This window comes from Patella vulgata, chromosome 4 (genome assembly GCF_932274485.2).
Source record: "Patella vulgata chromosome 4, xgPatVulg1.2, whole genome shotgun sequence".
In the NCBI taxonomy this organism is placed as follows: Eukaryota; Metazoa; Mollusca; class Gastropoda; family Patellidae; genus Patella; species Patella vulgata.
The window spans coordinates 65,277,004-65,302,304 of record NC_065882.2 but is presented as its reverse complement, the minus strand read 5'-3'; the positions used below and the strand labels follow the sequence as shown (position 1 = coordinate 65,302,304).

The following is a 25,301-nucleotide window of genomic DNA, read 5'->3' as shown; positions in this document are numbered from 1 at the left end:
TTACGTTTTAACATCTACTTGATTTAACAATTCTTGTATTCTTTGTTGTTTTCTTTCTTCTCTTTCTTCTTCCGCTCTCGGATCAAATTCATCATACGACATATCTTCATATAAACCTTCTTCTGGATCACATAAAATAAACCTAATACAAAATAAATACATGAATAGTCAATTATAAAAGCAAGCATGGGTTTTATCTTAATTCGTTTAGAATGATACAGTGCAAATGAAATCAAAATGGGTTTAACATTTTACTTGTTAAACATTCTATATGTCATCATACGACATATCTTCATATAAACCTTCTTCTGGATCACATAAAATAAACCTAATACAAAATAAATACATGAATAGTCAATTATAAAAGCAAGCATGGGTTTTATCTTAATTCGTTTAGAATGATACAGTGCAAATGAAATCAAAATGGGTTTAACATTCTACTTGTCAGCACCAACAGGGCTAATAAGAACGGGCATATGCAAAACAGTGTTCTATGAGGACAATTTGGCATGGAGAGCGGCGTTTCCACCAACACTTCTCCAAATTTTAACTGCCAAGGGCTCTTTTATGTGCATGCCAATGTGTACAAATAAAGGACCTTTGTTTTTCATCAAATCTGAATGATTAAATGTTGTTGTTCCTTGCTGAGCCCTTCAGTCCTTGCTGCACCAGACACGTTGAAACCAGCTGAAAAATTGTGAGGAACTTTCTCAAACAACACCAGGATTGAACCTGTAACCTCTTGGTTAGTGAGCCCGTGCTTTATTCACTTTGACACCGTGGCTCTTGACAAATTTAGAATCAAGTCAATATGTAAACTATCCCACAATTAAAAAAAACATTATTAGGCAATTTAAAAAAAATATTCTGGATCTCAGATACTTATACGTCACTCAAAAAGAGCCGCATGACCTGTTTATATTTCAAAAAATAAAAACGGCCTCATTAATTACCGCTTGTGAATGTTTTCCCAGGGTTAAAGGAAGCAACTCTATCAAATAATTCAAATGAATCCGGAAATGTAGTTTAATGTACTGTAGGCTCAATTATCAAATTTGCAACACTGACAATCATAAATCATACTGGATAATCATAAATCATACTGGATAATCATACAATCAACAACATGATGCGATAAATGTAGTGTTTTGAAATGTGAAGTTTATGAGAAGTCATTTAACCCAGTACCGATTATTTGACAAAATAGAAACACAAAAACCTTCCTGCCGCCATAGATTTTTAGGAAGGATTGTCTGAGAACCAGAATATTTTTTTGGGTATGGCCTTATGATTACCTTCCACCATCTTGACCTTGACCTATAGCTATTAAAGCTGGCAAATCAGTTCCACATAAACCATAATTTAATAATTCTCTCATAGCATCAATATTATCTGGTACTCTTTCTAAACATTCATGTAATACCCAGGATCTTTTACTAATTTTACTCTAAAATAAAATAGATATTAAACATACTGGGTTTAAATCCGATTGGTAATATTTGTTTTACACAATTCCAATAAGGGAAGATTTTACAACTCTAATTAGACCGTTTAATTCTGAAAAAAAAAGATTGCCATTGGAGGGAATTTGAATCACTTGCAAACTATGATGTTATGGAAGTTGAATCTCTTCTAAAATAGTAAGTCCAGGAGGACCGCAGCCAAAAAATGGTTGAATGAAAATTTAGCAACATTCGACATCCTTAGCAGACGTTATAAACAAGACTATAAAACCAGTAAGTGTTGTGTAAAATGTCTTGAATAGCCTCTTTTAATCAATCTATCTATCTGTAAAAAGCCTTAGCCCATAATATTACTGTATTGTTGTTATTTACCAGATAATCTTGTATAGAAGCTACAGAGACTGGTGATTTTCTCCATCTTCTCTGATAAACTAGATCACAATCTAAACCATATGCCTTGGCTAAAACCAACGCTTCACCATACTCTTCATTATCTATCTATAAAGTAAATAAAACAAACATATTCATTTAAACTGAATAGTATTTCCAGAAAATCATTCAGAATAGTAGTGCCACAGAAAAAATAATCTAGCTAAGGTACCTACTCTGAGGGAACCTTTTTGCAGATGGCCTTGATATTGAGGCACTGGAGACAAACAACCCGAAAACTTGTTTAAAATTTCAGACAAGTAGAAGCTGATAATATGATTATGTACAGACTGCTAATAAGATTTACAAATCCATAAGATTAGGTTCTATTGGCCATTATAAATGTACAATATGTCGGTTACATAAATATCAAATTATGCATTTTAGAGTATTTTTTTGCAAAATATTCTGATTGGAAGCATCTAATATAGTGGCATACATGTAGTGTCTTGAAGATCATAATAAACAATAAAACATACTAATTCTCCAAATATCCATGCCATTCCTATTTTAAAGTTGGTCTAAAGATTTCTAGTATACTAATTAAGAAATTGATAAATAATAAATATAATATATATATTTAATACCTTTCTTGCATACAGTTCTTCTGGTGTAGTAGACCTCAGTGAGATCAGTTTATATGATTTTGTCACATGACTGAAAATAAAATATAACTTCTTTTATATGCATTTAGTAATTGAACATATTAACACAACATACAACTTTATGGATACACAATTACTAAATTTATTACTTTGTTTATCAAGCAAATCAATGTAATACGGAATAATCCATAAATCAAAAAACACAAAATAAGTTAATATAGGTCATCTGCTTGAAATCTACACCAAAACTATGTATAATCTTTTAAAAGCATTTAGTAACTGAATAGAGCAATAAACTGTAATAAATACTTAGGGAAAAACAGCTACTAATCTATTTGGGCAATGTTTCCAAGAGTATTCTCTCTTTAAACTTGTCCAAATAAATTAGTAGTGTTTTTCCATAAGTATTAGATATAGTTTAAGAGTGCTTTTACAATGTTGTCAACTGAAAATGAAATGAAATGAAATTTGGTTTAACGTCCTACTGTTCTGCTTCTAAACTGGGCTAATGAAGACGGACATGCGCCATACAGTGTGCTATGAGAGGAATTTTGCCCGGGCAGTGGCACTATGGCCTACACTTATATCGAATTCCAACTGCCAAGGAATCTTTCACGTGCACGCCAATGTGTACACGGGACCTCAGTTTTTCGTTCCATCCAAACAACTAGACAGCTGTCCTTGTCAGGCCCTCCGTCCTGCATCACTGACAAGGGGAAACCTGTTGTCAACTGATGTTATATATAAACAGAATAGTCACTCCTATCAGTTGTACCCACAAGATATACTATAGCTCTTTTTAATATTAATTACTAACATGGGCTTCTTTCGTGGTGGACGGAATCTTTCACTATCTGTTAAATAATGTAAAACTTGTTTTGTATATCTGGTTGCCTTGGTAACAGCTGTAATATCCTCTTCATCACTATCTTCAAAATCATCTGATGTATCTAAAATACTTCTTTCTGGTAATTTATAGTCACACTACAAATAAAAAATAAGTTTTTTACATAATTCACAGCAGGTTGATTTTTATATTACATTCTGTATAGCTCTTACACATGTACATTCCTTTATGTATGTTTCAGGCCCTGGTACTTTTCACTATGCAGAGTTCCTACCTGGGTTTTCACTTCCAAATTTTGTCAGCCAGTCTACTTTTCGTGTATCATATTTATCTCTCATTTTTCAAAGAATATGACATCATCTAACTTTCTAAATCAATATCTAAGTCTTTATATATATAAAAACTATGAATTTAGCTGTATTTATTGTGTTTCAGGTTATTAAATTCTTTGAAATAATGAATTTTATGGCATATAGGTGACAAAAGCCCGAAAACTATCAACCGTCCAGTTATATATAAAGTCAATAATATCAATCTCTTTTCATCTGGGGGATTGAATGGGCAAATGGTTAGCGTGTGCATGTTGTATCATAAAGTCTGTCATTGAGTCAACTGGCTTGGTTTCTCTCTCTATCTCTCTTTTTTCATCCTTCCTACAGGTTGACATATATATGTACAACTGAAATATTATAAATGTACTAGTAAAAGAAAATGGATTGCCATGACTACAAGTTCATATACAAATTAATTACCTCTAATCCCAGGAATTCACCTTCCAGAGTTTGTGAAAGTCTAAGAGACGGTGAGAACCATTCTGGTGATGGTCCGAGCAGATTATATAAAGTCTCTATAGATGATATAGTTAAAGCTCCGGTACAGCGCGATAAAATCAGAGCCTGTGGAAATAACAGTATATCAACTATTATACATACAATCTATATACAAATAGTATATACAAAATTATAGACAGTATATCCAAAATTATAGATAGTTATTTTATACGTAATGCATTTGAGAGAGTTGTTAAAACAGCTCTCTCAAATCCATTACGTATAAAATAGTAACTTCACTGTCCTTTATAAACAAATCAATAGTTACAATAAACTCCAATGCTGCAATGAAATAGCCCCTAGCTAAAGTATAGTAGGTGGGTGGAAGAATCTCTGCACGTTGCAGTCTAAGTAGGATCTCAGTGATACAGTTGAGTATTAAAAAGTAGACAAACCAAAGTCAACAAACTTTAAAAGACAGTGTCGAAACTAAAGTGCAGTCTGTTGGTTGGGGATTACTATCATTGGACATCTTTACTTAGATGTATATTGGAAATGATAACAGCACATGATGTATATAAAAAACATTTACCTTATTGGACCAAAAGTTCAGATCAAGAAGCTGTTTATGAGGAACCAGTTCTGGAAAAATAGAATTATCAAATAGAATTATTGTAAGTGTCATACATTTTGATTAATAGACTGAAACATAAGCTTTTTATTTATACTGTCAATGTATACATTCTATAATTTCAAACACAATATCATAGTATAACTATTACTACAGCTTTTCACATATTTACAAATATTGTTAGAACAAAGATTGATAATATTTATAGAGACAAATATTAACCTTTCATGACCTTTCTTTTCTGTCTATTTATAGTTTCTTCTTTAGTGTTCACTTCATCTAGAAATGGCTGCAATAGAGAACATATCAATCTGATTAAAACACAGATCCTATTTCGTTTCGTTTTTTATAGTTCAAAATTTCGTTCTACTTGTCTTCACAACACTAGGATCTGGAAGAGTTGATGTATAACAGGTGTTCTAGTTGATGAGAGGAATAAGCCAATGAAACGGTCTGTTACGGCGAGTTCTTGGTGTGATCTGCACAGAACTGTGGATAAACCCCTAGAAATGTCAACGCTGATTGATTAATCAATGTCTGACATCATAGGGTCAAAAGCCACTTGTATGACCCCTGGCGCGACCTCCCAGCACAACTGGTCAGATCTTTATGTAGTGTAGGCCATCGGAAGCATAAAAAAAGCGAAACGAAATATAGATTTGTATTTTAATATAGCCATATGAAATGGTTCACAACAAGCCCTTATTTGGGTTAAAGTATTTATTGTTTACATAAAGCTCATCATCAAAAGCAGTATATACCTGTTCATTATGTAGCCAAGATTTGCGTAGTCGTAGTGATGGTGCATCCCATAATGACAGTTTTCCAGAATAATGGATAACAGCTATAATATTTCCATCTGGAGACAAGCACATTTTATATATACCATCCTAAAAATAAAAGGTAAATATACACAGCTGTACATTTGAATATCAAAAAGTTATAAACAATGCATTTCATTTAAAACTACACAGTTTTTAAAGGAATAATCTGAGATATATTGTGGAGAAACATACAAGTTAATTTGGTGTGAAAGACTCTTTGAAATCTTTATCCAAGCTCTGTCCAACTATCTGAAACTCTGTGGTAATTTTTCACAGAAATACATGTACAAACTTTTAGTTTTCCATTCATGGTTGGTCCATATCCCCATTTGTATGGAGGGCATGTCTATGTGGTGACAATGTGATCATTGTGAATATCAAGTCACTCATACAACTAACTGTACAATGGAATTCCTGGAATGAGTTATAAAACACTGTGAAGCAAATCCAGCAATCATTTTCAAATGGCTCAATATTTTGAGCTGAAATTCCTGTAAAAGGTATTTCTTCATATTCTTAGTTTAAATTTGTACATGAACAAATATTATCAATGAGTACCAAGGTGAAATCTTCAACGGCACTTTGTTCTTGTCATTTTAGAATGAAGACAATCTTACTGATGTATATGTACAAAATATCTATAGCTAACCTGGGTTTCACTTGAAAAGTTATAAATAGAATAAACTCGTAATTTCTTCCACATAGTACTACTCTTCTCTAGCTGAAATATACATTAAACATACATAATACAAGAGCTAAATCTGCCTATTGCGGGTCTTTTTTTAGGTCTGAAATGTTATCTAAATTGGGGATCACGTGGCTAAGTGGGTAAGACGCTAGCTCGCTAGCCTGGAGGTCGGGTGTTCGATCCCTGCATTAGCCGAGAAAGTTCATCCAGATTTTCCGGCGTGGTTCTCCCTTGTCAGTGATGCAGGACGGAGGGGGCTGATAAGGAAAGCTGTCTAGTCTTTCGGATGGGACGAAAAACCGAGGCCCTGTGTACACATTGGCGTGCACGTAAAACTTCCCTTGGCAGTTGGAATTCGATATAAGAGTAGGCCGTAGTGCCGCTGTCCGGGCAAAATTTCCCTCATAGCACACTGTATGGCGTATGCCCGTCTTCATTAGCCCAGGTTAGGAGCAGAACAGTAGGACGTTAAACTCCATTTCATTCATTCATTCGTTATCTAAATTATTATTTAGACATTAATTAACTTATCTAGACCATAATCAACTCTCAATGTCATTGCTAGCCTACGATATTTACTGGACTGGAATTTGATTTGCTGCTCAACGCTCATTGATAATTAAATCAAAAAATGGATAATCGAGACTATGTTTTTTTTATTGTACCGACATTAGTAAGGATGATCGAGGCTAGACCTAAAATTCAATCGCTAAATTCTCGGTTCAGACAGGATCAATATGACTGAAATTTTCAGCAAATTGCCTTTACATTATCTAGTTTTTAACTATTACATTGAGAACTGCCAGCTCTTTATCTAATCTCCTATAATGTATCTTTAATAAAATATCTTTGTCTTATCATCAATGTATTCTATTCTCATTCTGAATTTGATTAGTTCTGCCTATGTTAATTCTGACAAGCTACTTAGTTGTGATGGATACTATGCATGGGACAAAGCATGCTTATTGCGTCTAGAGCATCAAAAATCTACTTGTAACTGGGCTTATGTATACAGGAGGTGTTGTCACCTTTCCAGTTTATGACAACTACTGTACTAGACATACCTGATAAATATCTTCACTATAATCTGTTACTAGTTTATAATGTGGTGTATCAGATAATATTCTCCATGCTGTAATTCCTTCTTGTGTAGCTTTAGATGATGTTTCACGTTCTGACACTCCCAGTCCACCAACTAGTAGTAGCTTATGTTTAGGATGATATATCACAGAACTAACTCCAAGTGGATAATATTGAGAAAAGACGAACGAGTGCTGTAACGTAAAACCATTATCTCTATCACAGAGATAACTCTTTAAACTACCATGATAGTTGATAACAAGTAACTCACTTTGTCTGAAATAGTATAATAAAAAAATCTTTCATTTATTTTAAAAAAAATTATTACATGGCAGTACACATTATTATTGCCAGGTCAATTTAACAATTATTTTATAACATTTAATTTAAATCAAAGATATTTTTTTATGTTACTCCACATAAATTACGTTATTCTAAATTGACGAAAGATAATATTCTACATCTGGTAAAGAGACTGCTACGAAAAATATCAGCATCCATTTGCTTTTGCATGTTTCCATTATGAATTTGACTTCCCTTTTGGATTTAATTTGCCTTACCCGTTTTCATAATGTGTATGTGTGGTAAAAACAATGGCTACAACAGAACTACTGTGATCCAAATTAGCTGTCTCAGAATCAGCTAAAACCTGTGAGAAAATATGAAAAAATATAGTAAGAAATTCATATTATTTGCAAATATATTAAAGACTTAAGAAAACAGTTTAAATCGCTTAAATACTGACATTACAGATTCATAATGCTTCTCTAAAATACAGAAATTCAAACAACCAGTTTTATAAAGACAGAAAAAAATAGGATTGTAAGTGTCAAAATTAGCCATATTTATAGCAAAACTTTTCAGGAATTCTCTCCATTACAGGCTGCAATGGCTTGATTGACAGTGCACACATTCTCACAATGCCTATTTTTTGCCTGTGTGTCTTGTGTTTTCTAGTTAGTTGTTTCTTCTTTGAGCAGCATTTAGCCATTGATATACATAATAAACACACTAACATAATAGTAATTGTGTTCCATTTTATGTTATTGTGTTTTCATGTTAGTAGTTGTTATGTGTAGTGCTGTCCTCCTCCTTCACATACTATGATGACCTCAATTTCAACCCCAGTTGTAAATCACAAAAACACAAAATCAATGCTACTTACGCCATCTATGGTAAAGAGATGAGTTCCGACAATATCAAATACATCTACAGTACCATTACTTCGAGAACAAGCTAACATAGAATCATCTGGACTCCAAGCTAAACATCTCCACTGAGGGTTAGGATCAAGAGGTAAAGTCCCTTTCCCCACTACATCATAGAAATCTCGGTGAGATCTATAAAAAGGACAAACAAATAACATATACCTCTTTGAATGGCTTGTATTAGAAATTGAACAATAAAAACTAAATAAAATATATATAAATATAACATTTCGATGATGGTACTCTCATGTTTATCATATCAAGCAAATGATAAAGAGATGAACACTAATGTCGAAAACGTTGCATATTAATAAATCAGCAAAACACATCAATCCATGGCAAAGAGGCTAATCAAGTGTACACTTCAAAGTTTCTCTTATTTGAGTCAGACCAAATAATAGATGTTATGAAAATTTATTCTATAACTACATGCAAATACAAGCAAATATCATTGAATACAGCCATTGAATACAGCCATATTGAATAACCCATGGTTGTATTCAATGGCATCGACAGGGACTCTTTTTCCAGAATGACGTCACTTCCAGAATGATGTCACAACTCTAATGATGTCACTACCTGGCAACCATCGTTTAATTGGTGGAACCTATGATTTATTTTGATGATATTGGTGATGATTTTTTTTTATAATCTGTCTATTGACATAGAATATAGTTATAGAATAAATACAGAACTCAATGACCATTGAATACTGCTTGGGTTATTCAATCGTTCACTTGAGTGTATCCCTGCCATATTCTTGCAAAGGGATTTACTCTCGTGAACCATTGAATAACCAGATCGGTATTCAATGGTCATTGAGTTCTGTCTATATTTAACAAGTAGAGGGTACACCTAATCCATCTGTATCTTACAGATGCATTTAACATCATCAATAAATCAATCATGTAATATGTTCAATTTACCTAATTTCAACACAGTTCTCTTGAAGTACAGCTACAAATCTTCCTTCACTGAATATAAACAGAAATGTATATATAGTAGAATTATGTACCGAGACAAAACTTATTGATAAGATTAGAAAAGAAGCCTATAGTAACAGAATTACAAGCAGAAAGATAAGCTTTAGTTATTACCTGCTAACAGCTATATGCCAGTTGATTTCACTGTTAACCAATTTCATTAAGGCTTCTGGCAGTATGCATGGTGTTGGTGTTCTGAAATGATATAGTATATGGTAGTTGAGAAATACAGAATTTGTACCAGCCACATTTTTATTAACAATATATGAATGAACAAATGTTCCATATACAGACTTGATATTAAATGATAAAGCAAGGAGTACATGTTGGCCTACTTACTGCAATTGTACACCTAGTTTCCTTAAAAAGGTCCATGCTGTTCCTGAAAATATAATAAAATGCATGTATACATCATTAACTATAACTAACATTATAAATAACATCAATGTGCTCAAATTACTACAAGTACTACTTAGTATAATAAGTGTCTCATCTACATCCACCCAAAAAGTTGTTTTTCCTTTAGATGTACATGTTGCATAGTTTGTAAGGAATCTTTACATTTGATCACATTACTGATTGGGGTCCATAAAATTTTCATTTTTTTTTTATTTTATCTTATAACATTATACACAGAGCTTGTAAATCATTACTTTGTAAAGCAGCTGATGTTCTTCCTATCAAAGATCCAGTCTTAACATGTGGTGCAGAAGATAATCTTGTCTGAAATATAAAGAAACATTATTCTACCATCTTGTGAAAGGCATACTAATCTGAAAATATTTTTACTCAGCTCTGGTGGAAATGCCTTGGATGGAATCCATGACAACTTGGACCAAAGACCACTCAGACCAAGACCAACTAATAGTAAAAACTAGCTAATTTCATGACTTAACCTACACATAAATGTACCAGATATTTGCCTATTGTAAATAGGATCTTTTTTTATTCTAATTAGGCCTACTGTTAGGTTTATTAAGTCTATAGACACTTGCCCAGGGCTTGGTTAGGATCTTCAGACTTGCTTTGGTTTTCAATAATTATAGTCTAAGATTATTCTAATTTTGATAAAGCCTGAGGCAAAGACAAACAAAAACTATTTTCTTGGAAGTACTACAATGGAGTACAACATGAGACATTTCAATAATTTAAATTTGTCAACTCACTGTCATCAACTTCTTCTTGGTTCTATTTTATTTAGGAGAGGTGTGTGGGGGGGGGGGGGTGGATGGTGGTGGTAGGACTCTTTATTTAAACCCCCTTAAATAGCAATTTACAGCAGGAGTTTACTGGACTATGACAATGTTGCGAATAGTAAATTAAAATTAGTGAAACTTTTCGGTAGTCCGACCAAGGGGAGATAACCATTATTACTGGAAATTTTTCACTCCGAGTAGTGGACATCTGCAGCTGCCCGGTGTCATTTTTAATGATCCATAATGGAAGTAATATTTGATTGCAATCAAAATTGATATGAATGAATCAAGTAAGTAAACCTACAAATATTTCATTCTCGATCACCCATTCAGCTTGCACAGATAAGTCGTAGAGAATGTTTTCTTCAATATTTTCCTCCACGTAGTCTTCTTGAGTCGCCATATTGGCGATTAAAAGCCTCCAACCAATTGGTTGTGGAGTAATGTTTTGTTTGTTTCGCCCACTTGCACAATAATATAACTTGTTTACATAAATGTATTAATATTCTTTAAGATTTCGATTTTTGTTTTACAATATAAAACGATGACATTCCGGTTTGGGAAAGACAATACTAAACATTGCCATTCAGCAATATTTTATTAGAGAGTATTTCTACGAATGTGCCGTATAAATTATCACTAAATTTTAAAGAGATTAAATGTGATTCTTTATGTAAAAAATGTGTTTCTGACAGTTCTCTCTTGTGTATGGAATACGAAGGTCTGATGCATTCCTGGCTTATCCGACTGCAAGCAACTGGAAAAATGGTCTTACTTCGATAGACACAGGTTGGCCTAAATTAAGAAGAAAAAAACCAAACCCGTGCACTTTTGTAAGAGTTGTCTCCCATTAATTAGGCAGTTAGGCCTACTGTTATCTTGAACTAAGATGTTATCAAGACATGGTGTTTTAGGGAGTAACCTTGGCCTAGACACTAGTAATGTTATTTATTTATTTGTTTATTTGCTGATGTTTCAGTCAAAGGAATACATGTTGGAAGAAAGGTCCAAAGGGGACTTTTTTGCATATTCATACTTATTTATAAAATATTACATTTTGACTTGAAATTTATGAATTCAAAGCGAAACTGCAATCTAGACTGTTGATTCGGAGAGTGTTAATCTAATGAAACAGGAATTCATCTCATCAAAATTAAAAGCAGTTCGGAGATAGAAGCTTTAGTAGGCCTACAGCTGCACCAAAACTGTGGAACAATTTAGACCTACCACAAAATTTTCGCGACAGCAAAACTCCTACAAGTTTCAAATCCTTATTAAAAACTCACTTGTTAAAAAAATCTCATGTGTAGACTAAACTGAATAGACATGTACATGTATATAGTTTATTGCTCTTAAAAGCGCCTTGAACGTGCTTATGGGTGGATTTGGCGCCCAAGAAATGAACATTTATTATTAATTTATTATTTATGAGGTTTCGACCATTGGTATAAAGAATAATTTTCTGCTTGACATCATTTAATCGACCTTGATATATCTTACTTGTCCAGATTAGATTGTATGTTGAATTTTGAGACAAATCCTATTCATCAAATAAACGTTGGCACGTTGTTACCTGACTACAGGGGATATATTTCTATATATTTCATATTATGGCAACTCAGTGCTTTTTGAATTTATTCATTATAAATAATTTTACCAAAGCCTGTTTCTTTAATTTTTTATTCAGATTGAAAACCATTGAAACGAAAGGGCGCCAATCTTCTTTGAGAAAAGGGGTGTTAAAATGGTGAAATATAATGTACTAGTCGGTTGTACTGGAAGTGTTGCTTCACTAAAGATACCACTGCTTATTGGGGAACTAGCAAAGTCTACTGATATTGAGGTACTACTATTACAGTAATGAGCCTAAAGTTAGGAATTGTAGGGACTTGTATATTCCTCCTGGAATTTTCTAGCCGGCTCTCACGTGTCAGGCTTGGAATGTCAATATTCTACTGTAACATACCGAGAGTAGGGCCTGCAAGGTGGAACGAACAACTGAGGTTCATCCGAGCATATATATTGTAACCCAAAAGAATGTTTGACAGAAACCCCGTTTATCTGGCAAAAAATACTCTCCCCGCATTGCCATACGTTGGTCTTAAAATAACTGAAACATTGTTATGGCGGGATGGAAAATTCCGTTATAGTAATTATCAGTATGATGTGCTGTTGCCATGACGATAGTGTTCAACAATTTTCATTTGAAGGACACCACCACTTTGACTAGGGCACTTTTATTATGACAAAAACTGACGACCACCTATCTCACTAATGATTTCTTTTGGAATGGTATAACCCTCTCGCTTCCGTATACCTGTACTATCTATGGGTGATTAAATATTTGCAGATCGATGTAAAGCTTATATCAACCGAACATGCTCTGCATTTTTTTGATAAATCATCCATTAAAGAAGGCGTATTAACAGATGTAGATGAATGGAATGTAAGTATCTGCAAATTAACTTTATATCTCCTCGTTCACCTGTTATTGATGTAAGCAACTGTAACTGCCGTTAGGGGAGATTATGAGAAAAGTACCACCACTTCATGTACTTTAAAACAGCATGTTCAGATCATGGATCTAACTTTAAATCTGTATTTTAAATTGCTATTGGGGAAACTCGCGTTGCATTCAAGTGGGCAGAGACAGGTGAATAATGCTTTTGCCCCCCCCCCCCCCAACAACCAAAATATTACTGTAGCCTCGGGATTCAATTATTGAAATGAAACTGAACCATGTGTTAGTCCCGAAATGACCTAGTTTGTGTCGAGTGGACGTTAAATCTCTCTCTCTCTCTCTCTCTCTCTCTCTCGGGCGCAACTTCTCTAAACCAGTTTACGATATATATGTTTGTATTATAAGTCAGTCTGATCAACAATTAAGTTTTGAGCATCAATACAGGTATTCTGTCTCTGTTTAACAGGATTGGCAAAAAAGAGGGGATCCAGTTTTACACATAGAATTACGACGCTGGGCAGACCTAATGCTTATCGCACCATTAGATGCTAATACTCTAGCTAAAATATCTAATGGTATCTGTGATAACTTATTGGTAAATATACTCCCTTTTGATTTAGTTCTTTAAATATACCGTCTGTGTGTGACCTGTCTAAACATTTTAATTTCAAGAATAAACATAAGAGCCTAAGAATGTCCTATAAGAATATCCTAAGACAATTCATGTTCCATATTGATGGGATAGAATACAATGAATAATAAATTGAATTCGCTATCGTAATAGTATTTAGTTTTCTTGAACATAAAATGTATCCAATTTGCTGTTAGCTGTGAACAAAATCTCGAAATACGATAGACAAAACGACGTAACATCCTCTCGCAATAAGAAAGAAATTTTTAAAAAAATTAATCCGTTATAAATTGTAGCCTCTATATCGCGTTAACGAGCCAATTATTGTTCAACCGATGGACATGGGCGACAACATAATACGCTCACACTGAAATATGGGCGTAGGAATTAGTTATTTACATTTGATGAAAAATGTCCGAATATTCAATTGAAATTGTTTTTGTCGTTTTCAGACTTGTGTTGTTCGAGCTTGGGATTTAAGTCGTCCGTTATTATTCGCTCCAGCTATGAACACCTATATGTGGAATCACCCATTAACTAGTAAACAGATAAATATATTAAAGGCGGAGTTTCAGTATATAGAAATACCATGTATTGAAAAAACATTAATATGTGGAGATACAGGTAAATAACACAGTTTTTATTAAAGGCACTAAGTCTTGTTGATGGCGCAGACTATCATTCCAGTTTCATGAAGTCGCGGTGGCTCAGTGAGTAAAACGTTGGTATACTGTAGTCTTACCTGCAGATCCCGTGTTCGATCCCGGTGTTGAACGAGAAAGTTCATCAGGATTTTCCGGCGTGGTCGTAAAGTCGTTCGGATGGGACGGTCCCGTGTAAACATTGGCATGCACATAAAAGAACCCCTGACAGTAAGAATTCGAAATAAGAGTAGGCCACGGTGTCGCTGTCCGCTCAAAATTACCCCTCAGAACATCCCGCATGTCCACGCCCGTCCTTATTAGCACATGTTGTTTCCCTTTGTCAGTGATGCAGGACCAAGGGCCTGACAAGTACAGCTGTCTAGTCGTTCAGATGGGACGAAAAACCGAGGCCCTGTGTACACATTGGCGTGCACGTAAAAGATCCCTTGCCGCTGCCCGGGCAAAATTTCCCTCATAGCACACTGTATGTCGTATGCCCGTCTTCATTAGTCCAGTTTAGGAGCAGAACAATAGGACGTTAAACCCCATTTCATTTCATTTATTAGCACATGTGTAGGTAGTCTTTCCCCCATTCTAGACACTAAATACACGGCGGAATTTGCGATTGGTTTAGCAGCCTAGCAAGCGCAAGTCGCAGGCTATTGCTTTTTATTTAGAGCGACAAGACATACTGTCTGAAAGTGAGGGATCTTGTTCATTCGAAATCTTAAAAAATATTTTCGGATTACATGTATAATTTTTCAGGTAAAGGTGCAATGGCGGAAGTATCAACGATTGTATCAGTTGTAATTGAGAGACTTAAGGAAATAAAGAAAGAAACTAAACAGGAAAACACGTGATCATCATCCATTGTTTAGCCATGACTCATAAAATGTATAATGATTCCTAAATTTTCTGAACGTGATAGCGATAGACTGGAATGAATTGATTTGAAAAATGCTAGTGTCTAACTCTTAAAAAAACTGTCTAGTCAACTGCGTGATTTCGTGAAACAGCTATAGAAACAAGACAACACACAAGAAACATTCGATCAATGAGTACATTTATATATTTTTTTTTAAATGAATATCTTTCAAAGTATTTTGTTTGTGAAATGTATGTCTATCATCACTGAGCATTGATTATTCTTTGGACGTCTGGCCAGTGTACGTCATATCATTATTATTATTTTAGGTTTCTATGGTGCATAACTGCTACATAAATGTGCTCATGTGCGCTTTATACAAAGACAATATTACATTTACATAATAAAACGAGGTAACAAAGAGCATACTTTATAAAATATAAATAAAAATTTTATTTAGATAAAATTACACGTAATTAGAAATTAAAATAGCTCTGTATAATCTCCTTTTAAAAGGATCACCGGGTAAAAGCCTTTTTAAATAAATATGTCTTAAGCCTTAAAAGTAACAAAAGCAGTGACATGTTATTCCATAATAATGGTACTTGTAAATAGAATGACCGGTTACCATACTATGATAAATTATAAGAGCGCTGTATATAAGTAATGAATAATGATAAAATAAATGAAATATGGAGTGATGTTTAACATTCTACGTTCTGAAAACGGTCATGCGCCATTCAGTGTGTTATGAAGGAAATTTTACCCTTATTTCGAACCAATGTCGATTTTTCATCCCATTCGATCGACTAGACGCTGTTTCTTGCTAGGCCCTCCGACTTGCACGACTGACATCTCGATGAACTTTCTCGGCCAACACTGCGAGTGAACCCAGGACCTGGTAAACGAGACAGCATAATATAATAAATTGAACCACTTTAGTAGATGTGTAGGCCTACACTAAAACATAATTCGTTAATCAACGGACTTTATATTACGGTACTAATAAGGTCCATGGTGAATCTAAAAAATGTAAAAGGGGGATTTGAATTATTCATTACTCGGTTACGTCACAATAAACATTTCGCAAATTTCTATTACGTCATGTAACAGTTCTAGAAATACGTCATTACTATTGTCAAAGATAAAAGCCAAGGAAACCAAATCCGGATTGAAGTGGTCTCGGATGTTACACAGATTTTGCTATGTAAAATTTCAATGAATTTTATGGATTCTGGAGACAGTGATCCCGAAATTACTGGTAATGAGTACGAGGAACTTTGTAAAAACTGTGACAAACTTTGTAAAAAAATAGGTGATCCAGTTCTTCCTATTGCTGGAAGGTATAAGAAGGATTCCCGGGTATGGCTACATAAAAATCCGGGATTTCGACTGGGCCAGAGCGTGACGGTAAAGGTAAAAGAAGATTCGTCTTCAGAATGTTTGTACAGCGTCATGGATATGTTTGGAAGGAAATATAAAAAAGATTCTAGAACATGGCTGCATAAATCCTCAAGAAAACGCCAACGATTGAACGAGGAATCGTTTGCCGAGGGTGAGAATAAGTTCGAAAAGGGCGAATCATTACCCAATGTTCCAAAACGTCCCCCGGCACCCTTCATTAAAAGAGATCTACCAGAATCGCCTTTAAGGGGTGTGTGTAAAACCGGTTACAGTTTCAACAGAGAAAATTCCAAACAATATTTTACTGTTTCGAACATCATCAGAAAAAGAAAAAGACAAAAACAATTGAGTTATTCGGCCAACAATTCGCCCAATGATTTACGATATAATGAAGAAATATGTCGTATTTTGTCTGATGAGCTAAATGGTAATAACGTACGCGGTACTGTCAGTGAAGAGATGTTTGAAATCTTTGATGACGAAGAAAGTCTTGAGGCTTGTCGACGGGTGTCAGATCATACCCCGCTTAATGTAGAATGGCGGGAAACTCGTTCCATAACGTCTGAAACGTCAACACAATCCAGCAATGATAACCAACAGATCGGTATTAATCAGTCGCCACTATCATCGGATGCCAGGTCGGTACATAGAAAATCGTCATTCTCTGGCATTAATAAGCCTATAACTCGTGTAGCCTAGGCATAAGGGTCATCGTCTGTAAAATGTTCAAATTTATAACAATGACGGGACAGCTAGGTGATGATCTAATGTTTTAAATGTTTTACTTGGGGAATCGACATAGCCAGTGAAAGGTAAAATCCAACAAAATTTCAAAAAAGAGTTCCTAGTCGTTTGGGTGGGTTAAAAAAAAACACCCGAGACCCCATGTAATATCCCTTAGCAGTTAAAATCACCTGTAGGCGAAAGGCATGCCGCTTAGCGGGCTTACGCAATGCACCCTTGCAAAGTGAAATTATTATTGTACATTTTCATAGCGCACAGCTTCCTCGACTAAATGCTCGCGCACTTTACAAAATATGGTACAGGAAATTAAATTTACAAATAAAATAATTAATGCCAATTGCTATAATAATACCAATCGCACTATTACTGAATTATGATACAGACAAAACGAAATGAAACGAAATGGGATTTAACGTCCTGCTTTTCTGCACAACCTGGGCTAATGAAGACAGGTATACATCATGTGCTATTGGGGACATTTTGTGCGGATAGCTGCACTATGGCTTGGGCCTATATTATTTCAAATTTCAACTTCTACGTCAACGTGAACACGTTTTTCGTCCCATCCGAACGACTAGACGATGTTCCTTCCTAGACCCTCCATCCCACATCAATGACAAGGTGAAACCATGGCGGAAATCCAGATGAACTTCTCGGCCAAGACCCTACTGGTTAACGAATCAGTGCCACATCCACTATGACACCGCGGCTCATAACTTCGCTCAAAATGAATAATTTGACTGAAATTTTCACTAAATTCCAAACGGATGGTCTTTTTAAAAACTATTATAGCGAAAACTGTCAGCTCTTTATCTAAATCTTACGTATAATGCATATTTAATAAACCCACAATCACTTTTTGTGGCTGGTCCATTTTCACATCAATCAGTCTCACAGACAAAATTCTCTAACATTTATGATCATTTTAAATGGAAAATTTCTCTTCTTGTTAAATCCGCTTCCACCTAGGTGATATCACAGACAATGTCTTTGTATGATTTTTTTTTATTTCTTTCTTTCTTTTTTTTTCTTTTTTTGTCTTGTTACAATTACAGCATCAATATATCATCCGAGGTAATAAATCTAAACAAATCACCTAGACTTATTAGCACAGCAACCAATCATTATGATTCAATACCATCACGATCTGCAACACAATTGATGAGGAAAGACAACCAGGCGAATCTAGAATATGAGATAACTCCCCCTGGAAGTCCTTGGAGCCTCGTTAATAGTCAAACTGACTTTTCAACCAATAGCTGTCCAACTCGTGGAACTTTACACATTGATACACGAAAGTTAAATATTAATAGTCGAAGTGTCTGTCTTTTGATCGCCGAATCTGATGAATTTTTAGCTGAAGACAATTTGTTAGTCTATGAGGAGGAATCTGACGATGATTATTAGATAACAAAACTTCATTTTCGTTAAAAAGTTCTGTGCTGTTCGAGCAGAGTAAAAGTAGTAGAACATCTGCAGGCAATTTATTATAAAGCTAATTTAAATTTAATTGATCATTTAAAATATTAATGATTGTGCTGAATCAATTGTTTCACCAAAATATTAACGGACTCATGAATAAACAAATTATCAGTGATAATTTTGTGTCATGCTTTTGTATCATTCCTATCAAAAATTCAATTGATTGAATCAGTGAAATGGTGCCAATTTGTGTTTCTATTTAAATATACTATTCAAAAAAAGTAGGGGATATTTGATTTTTAAGTGTTATTAAAGTCACCTAATGAAACTGACGAAGAAACAAATGACAAAATGAAATGAAGTTCACATTCATCGATTTATTCCAAATGATCGTTAGACTAAGTAAGGCACAGACTGACCATTATAAGGGTAAAATGATACCCGGGGTCAAACAGCAAAGTTACCACAGCATCACAACCAAGTCAGTAACGGGTAAATCCTCCTCTGTTTGCCAAACAAGCATTGATCCGACGTGGCATACTCCTAATGAGACGTCTAAGGTCATTTTGGTCCAGATTGTCCCATTCCTGTTGCAACGCAGCAGCAAGTTCTTGGACATTGGCAGGACGTTGTTGACGTTGACGTAACCTCTGTCCAAGCATGTCCCAGACATGCTCGATGGGGGAGAGGTCGGGACTCAGTGCTGGCCAAGGTAATGTGGTGATGTTCTGTTGTTGGAGGTAACCTGTAACGATCCTGGCCCTGTGACATCTTGCGTTGTCATCCTGGAAGATGAAACGGCGGCCATGACGTCGTGCGAACGGCACAACATGGACTGCCAAGATGTTGTCCCGGTAGTACTGGCCTGTAACACGCCCTGCAACAACATGTAAAGCCGTTCTTCCAGCAACAGTGATGCCTCCCCACACCATAACAGAACCACCCCCAAATCGATCATGTCTGATGACGTTAACGTCTTGGAAGCGCTCGTTTCGACGACGCCACACCCTCCTACGTCTGTCCAAAAAATCAACAGTGAACCTTGACTCATCTGAAAACATCACATTGCTCCAGCGTCGATTATCCCAGTGTTGACGATCCCTACACCAACGACGTCTTGCCTGAATGTGATGATCTCTCAAACAAGGGATCACGCGAGGACGTCGGGCGCGAAGGTGACCCCTATGCAGTCGATTCCGAATCGTCTGGCCACTCACTCTCACACCAGTGTCTGTTTGAAGACGAGCGCTGATCTGATTTGCTGTGATGACACGATTTCTCAAGGCCCAGGTACGGATAAATCGATCCTAGGCTTGAGTTGTCGCCCTTGGTCGACCTGAGCGTGGTCTGTCCTGTACAGATTGTGTATCACGGTATCTGGACCATAGCCTGCTTATGACAGACTGAGAAACATTCATCGTCCGCGCCACAACCGCCTGTGTTGTGCCGATCTGTAGCATGCCAAGGGCACGTAACCTTTCATTTTGGGTAAGCCGACGCATATCAAAATTTGTTTTTCTGGTCACTAAAACAATTAAACTGATGTTTCCACCCTGGAATCCAATTCCACAATGACTGTAACATTCAAAGTCAGAGTCGTGCAAATCTTGGGTTGGACCCCATGATGATCCCAAGCATCACCTGCATTCCATGCGGTAGCTATTGGTGCGTTTGGGCGTCACATGTAACTGGAAATGTTTCTTCTGATAGGTTCTATAGTGACTTTTTTCGTAGTCATTTGCATATTTTAGTATTATGCCCCCAAAATCAAATATCCCCTACTTTTTTTGAATAGTATATATTAGCATTTGATGGGCATCGAATCCTTATATACTTTTTCCACGAATAAAACAGTGGGAAGTTATTAAATCCATTTTATTTTCATTCGGTCTATCCAGCTGTAATCTTGTACTGAGGCACGGGCCTTACTAACTATATAGTGTGATTTAGTATCAATTTGATTTCCTGCTCTTGTACAGAACCGATTATATAACGCCGAGAATTGGTGTATCTCATGCTGCTCCCCTTTGCTATGGTCGTCATATTGAAATCTTATGCTAGCGAGCTTTTCAATAATCCAGCTGTTTAAAAGGGGGTGTGTGTGTAGGGCGGGGGGGGGGGGCATGAGCAGGGGCGTGTTGACCCATGATTTTGCCTGAAGCAATGGCCCGAAAAATCCCTCTCTGGCCATTGCTGGATTGACTTCTGATACTTGAGCTTTTGAGGGAGTTTGTCTATTCTTCCCGTTCAATCAAATCCATCCCAAGTACAGCAACATAACAGCCCTTCGTTTAATCTAGGGTCTTCCCTAAAACTTTGGACAGTGATTTAAGCTATTAAAAACGACGAAAGTATTGTTCGTCTCCAAAGCAGTATTGTTTACATTGTAGCCCCATTTGTCACGCAATTAGTTTTTCTGTAATATTCTGCTATGCACATGTAAAGTGGGGGTAATAAATTTTGTGAGTCATGACGTAACGTTATGTAAACATATCTGGATCTCTGTTTATACCAGAATGATATTGTTACGAAGTTAGGTATTGGTTGTTAATAGGACTATTGACCAGTCATAATATGGAACAGAAATTTGCTTTCGTTACAACAGTGTTTGAGTGTGATTAGTAGATCTAATCAAATGAAACACTGCGAGGGGTAATATTGGGCTGTGTGCAACATGCTAGAGCCGATTTGTAGCATATCTGACCCACGGTGGCCAATGTTTGACACAGGTTGAGCATTATGATTATTATGTTGAACACCGCATGATGTTTTCCCATTTGCGAGGGGGCGCAAAAACTCAAGGCAAGAGGGTGCAAAACCTCTAAACCATGACGCAAAGCTCGTCATTGCGTCCCTCTCATTTAGCCCCTGTGCATCAGCCTGTAACTGTTGGCTTGTCAAGATTGATCTTTGATTTGGTATTGTATTTTTAATTTATTTACAGATTTTCGTTTTACTTAATTACCCTATATTATGTATGCCAACCACTTTACTTGAAAAAATATCAAGGATTATATCCGTTGCTAAAGTAAATAATACCTTGGTAACTTTGTGAAAGGTAAATATTAAAATAGCAGGGAAATTCTGTAGCAAAAAAAAAAAAAAAAAAAAAATGACATTATAAAAAATGAAATCTCATAAATGACCCAGAAAATGAACAACTTTCTCCGTTAGATTAAAGCTTTAGGGTAAATGTGTCGGTTTTTTTTTTGGGGGGGGGGGGTAACTTTACAGCGGGGGCAAGACAGTTAAGGCTTAATTTTTAAAGTCCACATTCATAATCTGGACATAATATGCCGTCGCCACTGTCTGATGTGTATGTCTGTTTGTCAACTACTGGCCGTAATTCTTAACAGACCGTCGTGAAACTTTCTATACTTATGCCTTATACCCTAAGGATGATCACACCCGTAGCCAGCCGGGGCCAAGGGGAGCAATTGCCCCCACCAGCCCTTCAAAAAAAAAGTTGCCGACCATAGTTCTAAAATACCTATAGACTGTAGACAGCAGTCAGGGGTCATCATGTTGCGTTTTGATTTAGTGGACGTGGCACCCAGTCTCAACTAGGGACGGGTGTCAGTTGGGATCCCTTCTAAATCTTTTTTGAAACTCACCATTTTAATTGATGTAAAAAAAAATGACACTAGAGGGAACAAATCGAGGGCTGAAAGCCAGAAGTGTCTATCTCCAAAATTGCCAAAAATGAGTTAAATACACCAAACAGTTCGAAATTTCGTGTAGTTTCTCTGCAAAAATTATCTAAGTCCTATCTTTATAAATAATGACGCAACAGAGAAGACATATATTGTTAAGTACAGAACCACTATCTCCAGATAGAGAGTTCTTGCTGTCATTTTGTTTTGCTCCATTAGTGCAAGATATGTATATATCCCACTTGTCCAGTTTTTGCATATAAAACACTTATATGTTGAGAGTTATTTCCCTTGAATCACCGCCTAAACTGCCTTGTTAATGTACCAGAAAAGGATATAAAATTGATGTTTTCACTTTTGTGATCTGTTAAAATGGCTGGTAGACAAGGTAAGAGGCACTTAATTTAACTAGTGTAACTTTATATACAAAAATAATGTAATATAATACATAAAGATATTCCAAAAGTACTTCATTAAAATTTAGTTTAGTCCTTGCATGGATATATCCATTTCCTGCTGAAGTAGGCCTACGACCAAGGACAAAAACATGATCACTTTTAATCATATTAAATGTTACGATTTTGATATTTCGCAATAATAATAAGGAAGTTGAAATATTTTATTGTTTTTGTTTTAGGACGATGTCTAGATGCTACGGAGGTGCTGGAACTATAAGAGGATATGGAAAGCGAGTTTGATGATACTGATAATGATCCAGATTATAAAACGTCTGATTCCGATGATTAGTTCTTTACCACAAAGAAATCTTCTGCACATAACAAGGCACGAGATGATGTACATGAAGACCAAGACAACACACAAGATGGTAGACAACACACACGATAATGGACAACAAGACAACACACAAGATGATGGACAACAAGACAACACACAAGATGGTGGACAACAAGACAACACACAAGATGGTGGACAACAAGACTACACACACGATAATGGACAACAAGACAACACACACGATGATGGACAACAAGACAACACACAAGATGGTGGAAAACAAGACAACACACACGATAATGAACTAGACAACATACAAGATGGACAACATGACAACACCCAAGATGGTGCAAAACAAGACAACACACGCGATAGTGGACAACAAGACAACACACACGATAATGGACAACAAGACAACACACAAGATGGTGGACAACAAGACAACACACAAGATGGTGGACAACAAGACAACACCCAAGATGGTGCAAAACAAGACAACACACAAGACGATGGACAACAAGACAACACCCAAGATGGTGGAAAACAAGACAACACACAAGATGATGGACAACAAGACAACACCCAAGATAATGGACAACAAGACAACACACAAGATGATGGACAACAAGACAACACACAAGATAATAGATATTTTTATTTTTTCAAAGTTAAATAGTGACAAAATTGAATATATTCTGATAGGATCAAATAATAATCTAAGCAAAATAGCTGATTGTAGATCCATATCTCTTGCTAAGTCTTTTATTTTACCTGTTAATTCTGCAAGAAATATTGGTGTTACCTTTGACAAAAACATGAACATGATTAGTCAAATTCATAATGTATGTAAAAGCTGCTATTTCCACATTTACAATATAGGTAAAACTAGAAAATACATTTCACTAGATGCAACTAAATCACTTGTTCGTGCTTTTATAACTTCTAGGCTTGATACTGAATTTCTGACTTCTGTACAGTCTATTCATAACTTGGTATGAGCATTATGCACATATATCTCCAATGTTGACTTCCCATATTGGGGGAATTTATATCAACCAGAAGTGTCTATATACATTATTATAAAATAAATTGAAAACTACTGCAATAAGCCTATTGATCATTCATCATTTGTTGTCAACTATTAATACACACGTAATTACCAAAAATCATCTAAATCCAACAATTATCTGATTTTTAAAATTTAATCAAACTTTAAATCTTCATTTTCTCAAAACGTCAGTTTTGGAGATAGGCAGTTCTGGCTTTCAGCCCTCGAAATGCCCTCTTTGACCCCCTGGCAGGTAGGTCCTCAATCACACTAGGCTGGAAAACACGTTTGTTGGCGTCCAATTTTCAAAATTTTCCGGGGGATTGGGGGAAGGATAGCCACGCCCATTTTTTCTGTTTATCGTATACAGGCCGCAATTTTGAATGGATCATCTTGGAATTTGGCATATGTATTCCTAAGGACGCCAACTATTGATTTTGGTGCATGTTCCGGGCACGCCCAAGTTTTGTGTTTAGTGCCTGAACCCTACAATGCTGAATGGGTGTCACACCTACTTTTTTGTTAATATTTAGCCTGTAAATTTGGCAAACCAAACCCAACGCCTAGCTTCTTTGCCTCTTACAGTCACTGCAGTCATTTCATATTTTATCCTCTTCATTTTAAAAAGCACCATATCAATCAAAGCAGGAACATTGACCTATATCGCAGCGGTTACTTCTGTGTATGCTTACCTGGTCAAATTGAGAACATCAGAAAATATATCTGGAAATGTTTTTTTTTTAAAAGGTACATTTTTTGTTTTGACTGGTGGGGGTCACGGTGGCTAAGTGAGTAAGACGCTGGCTCGCTAGCCTGGAAGTTGGGTTTTCGATCCCTGCATTGGCTCACAAAGTTCATCCAAACTTTTCGGCGTGGTTCCCCCTTGTCAGTGATGCAGGACGGAGGGCCTGACAAGGACAGCTGTCTAGTCATTTGGATGGGACAAAAACATGACCCCGCGTACACATTG

The 25,301-nt window shown here is 35.8% G+C and overlaps 2 protein-coding genes and 1 long non-coding RNA gene across 6 annotated transcripts; 2 read left to right on the top strand and 1 right to left on the bottom strand.

The window, feature by feature from the left end:
- Window positions 1-267: 267 nt before the first annotated feature.
- LOC126818007 (NBAS subunit of NRZ tethering complex) lies at window positions 268-10,245 on the bottom strand. The gene is made up of 17 exons (XM_050545181.2): window positions 10,182-10,245; window positions 9,868-9,910; window positions 9,643-9,723; window positions 9,472-9,519; window positions 8,503-8,677; window positions 7,898-7,986; window positions 7,322-7,613; window positions 6,219-6,290; window positions 5,507-5,635; window positions 4,968-5,034; window positions 4,707-4,756; window positions 4,097-4,240; window positions 3,315-3,481; window positions 2,480-2,549; window positions 1,836-1,961; window positions 1,296-1,447; window positions 268-328 (listed from the first exon to the last, which is right to left on the bottom strand). Exons 3-17 carry the CDS (start codon window positions 9,687-9,689, stop codon window positions 268-270), a joined length of 1,689 nt encoding a protein of 562 aa, XP_050401138.2. The 5' UTR covers window positions 9,690-9,723; window positions 9,868-9,910; window positions 10,182-10,245.
- A 655-nt stretch (window positions 10,246-10,900) lies between these two features.
- On the top strand, window positions 10,901-19,039 carry LOC126819064 (phosphopantothenoylcysteine decarboxylase). Of its 4 annotated transcripts, none has more exons than XM_050546886.2 (6): window positions 10,901-11,014; window positions 12,412-12,567; window positions 13,075-13,170; window positions 13,652-13,780; window positions 14,269-14,440; window positions 15,226-19,039. In XM_050546886.2, the coding sequence occupies exons 2-6, from the start codon at window positions 12,469-12,471 to the stop codon at window positions 15,318-15,320; spliced, it is 591 nt and encodes a 196-aa protein (XP_050402843.1). In that variant the 5' UTR covers window positions 10,901-11,014; window positions 12,412-12,468; the 3' UTR covers window positions 15,321-19,039. The 4 variants fall into 4 exon arrangements, with proteins under 4 accessions (XP_050402843.1, XP_050402842.1, XP_050402844.1 ...); XM_050546885.2 differs by lacking the exon at window positions 10,901-11,014 and adding an exon at window positions 11,341-11,513; XM_050546887.2 differs by lacking the exon at window positions 10,901-11,014 and adding an exon at window positions 11,341-11,557.
- A 3,809-nt stretch (window positions 19,040-22,848) lies between these two features.
- Window positions 22,849-23,764, top strand: LOC126819066 (uncharacterized). Its single transcript, XR_007679483.1, has 2 exons — window positions 22,849-22,936; window positions 23,186-23,764. It is a non-coding gene; the product is annotated as an uncharacterized LOC126819066 (long non-coding RNA).
- The last annotated feature ends 1,537 nt before the right edge of the window (window positions 23,765-25,301 follow it).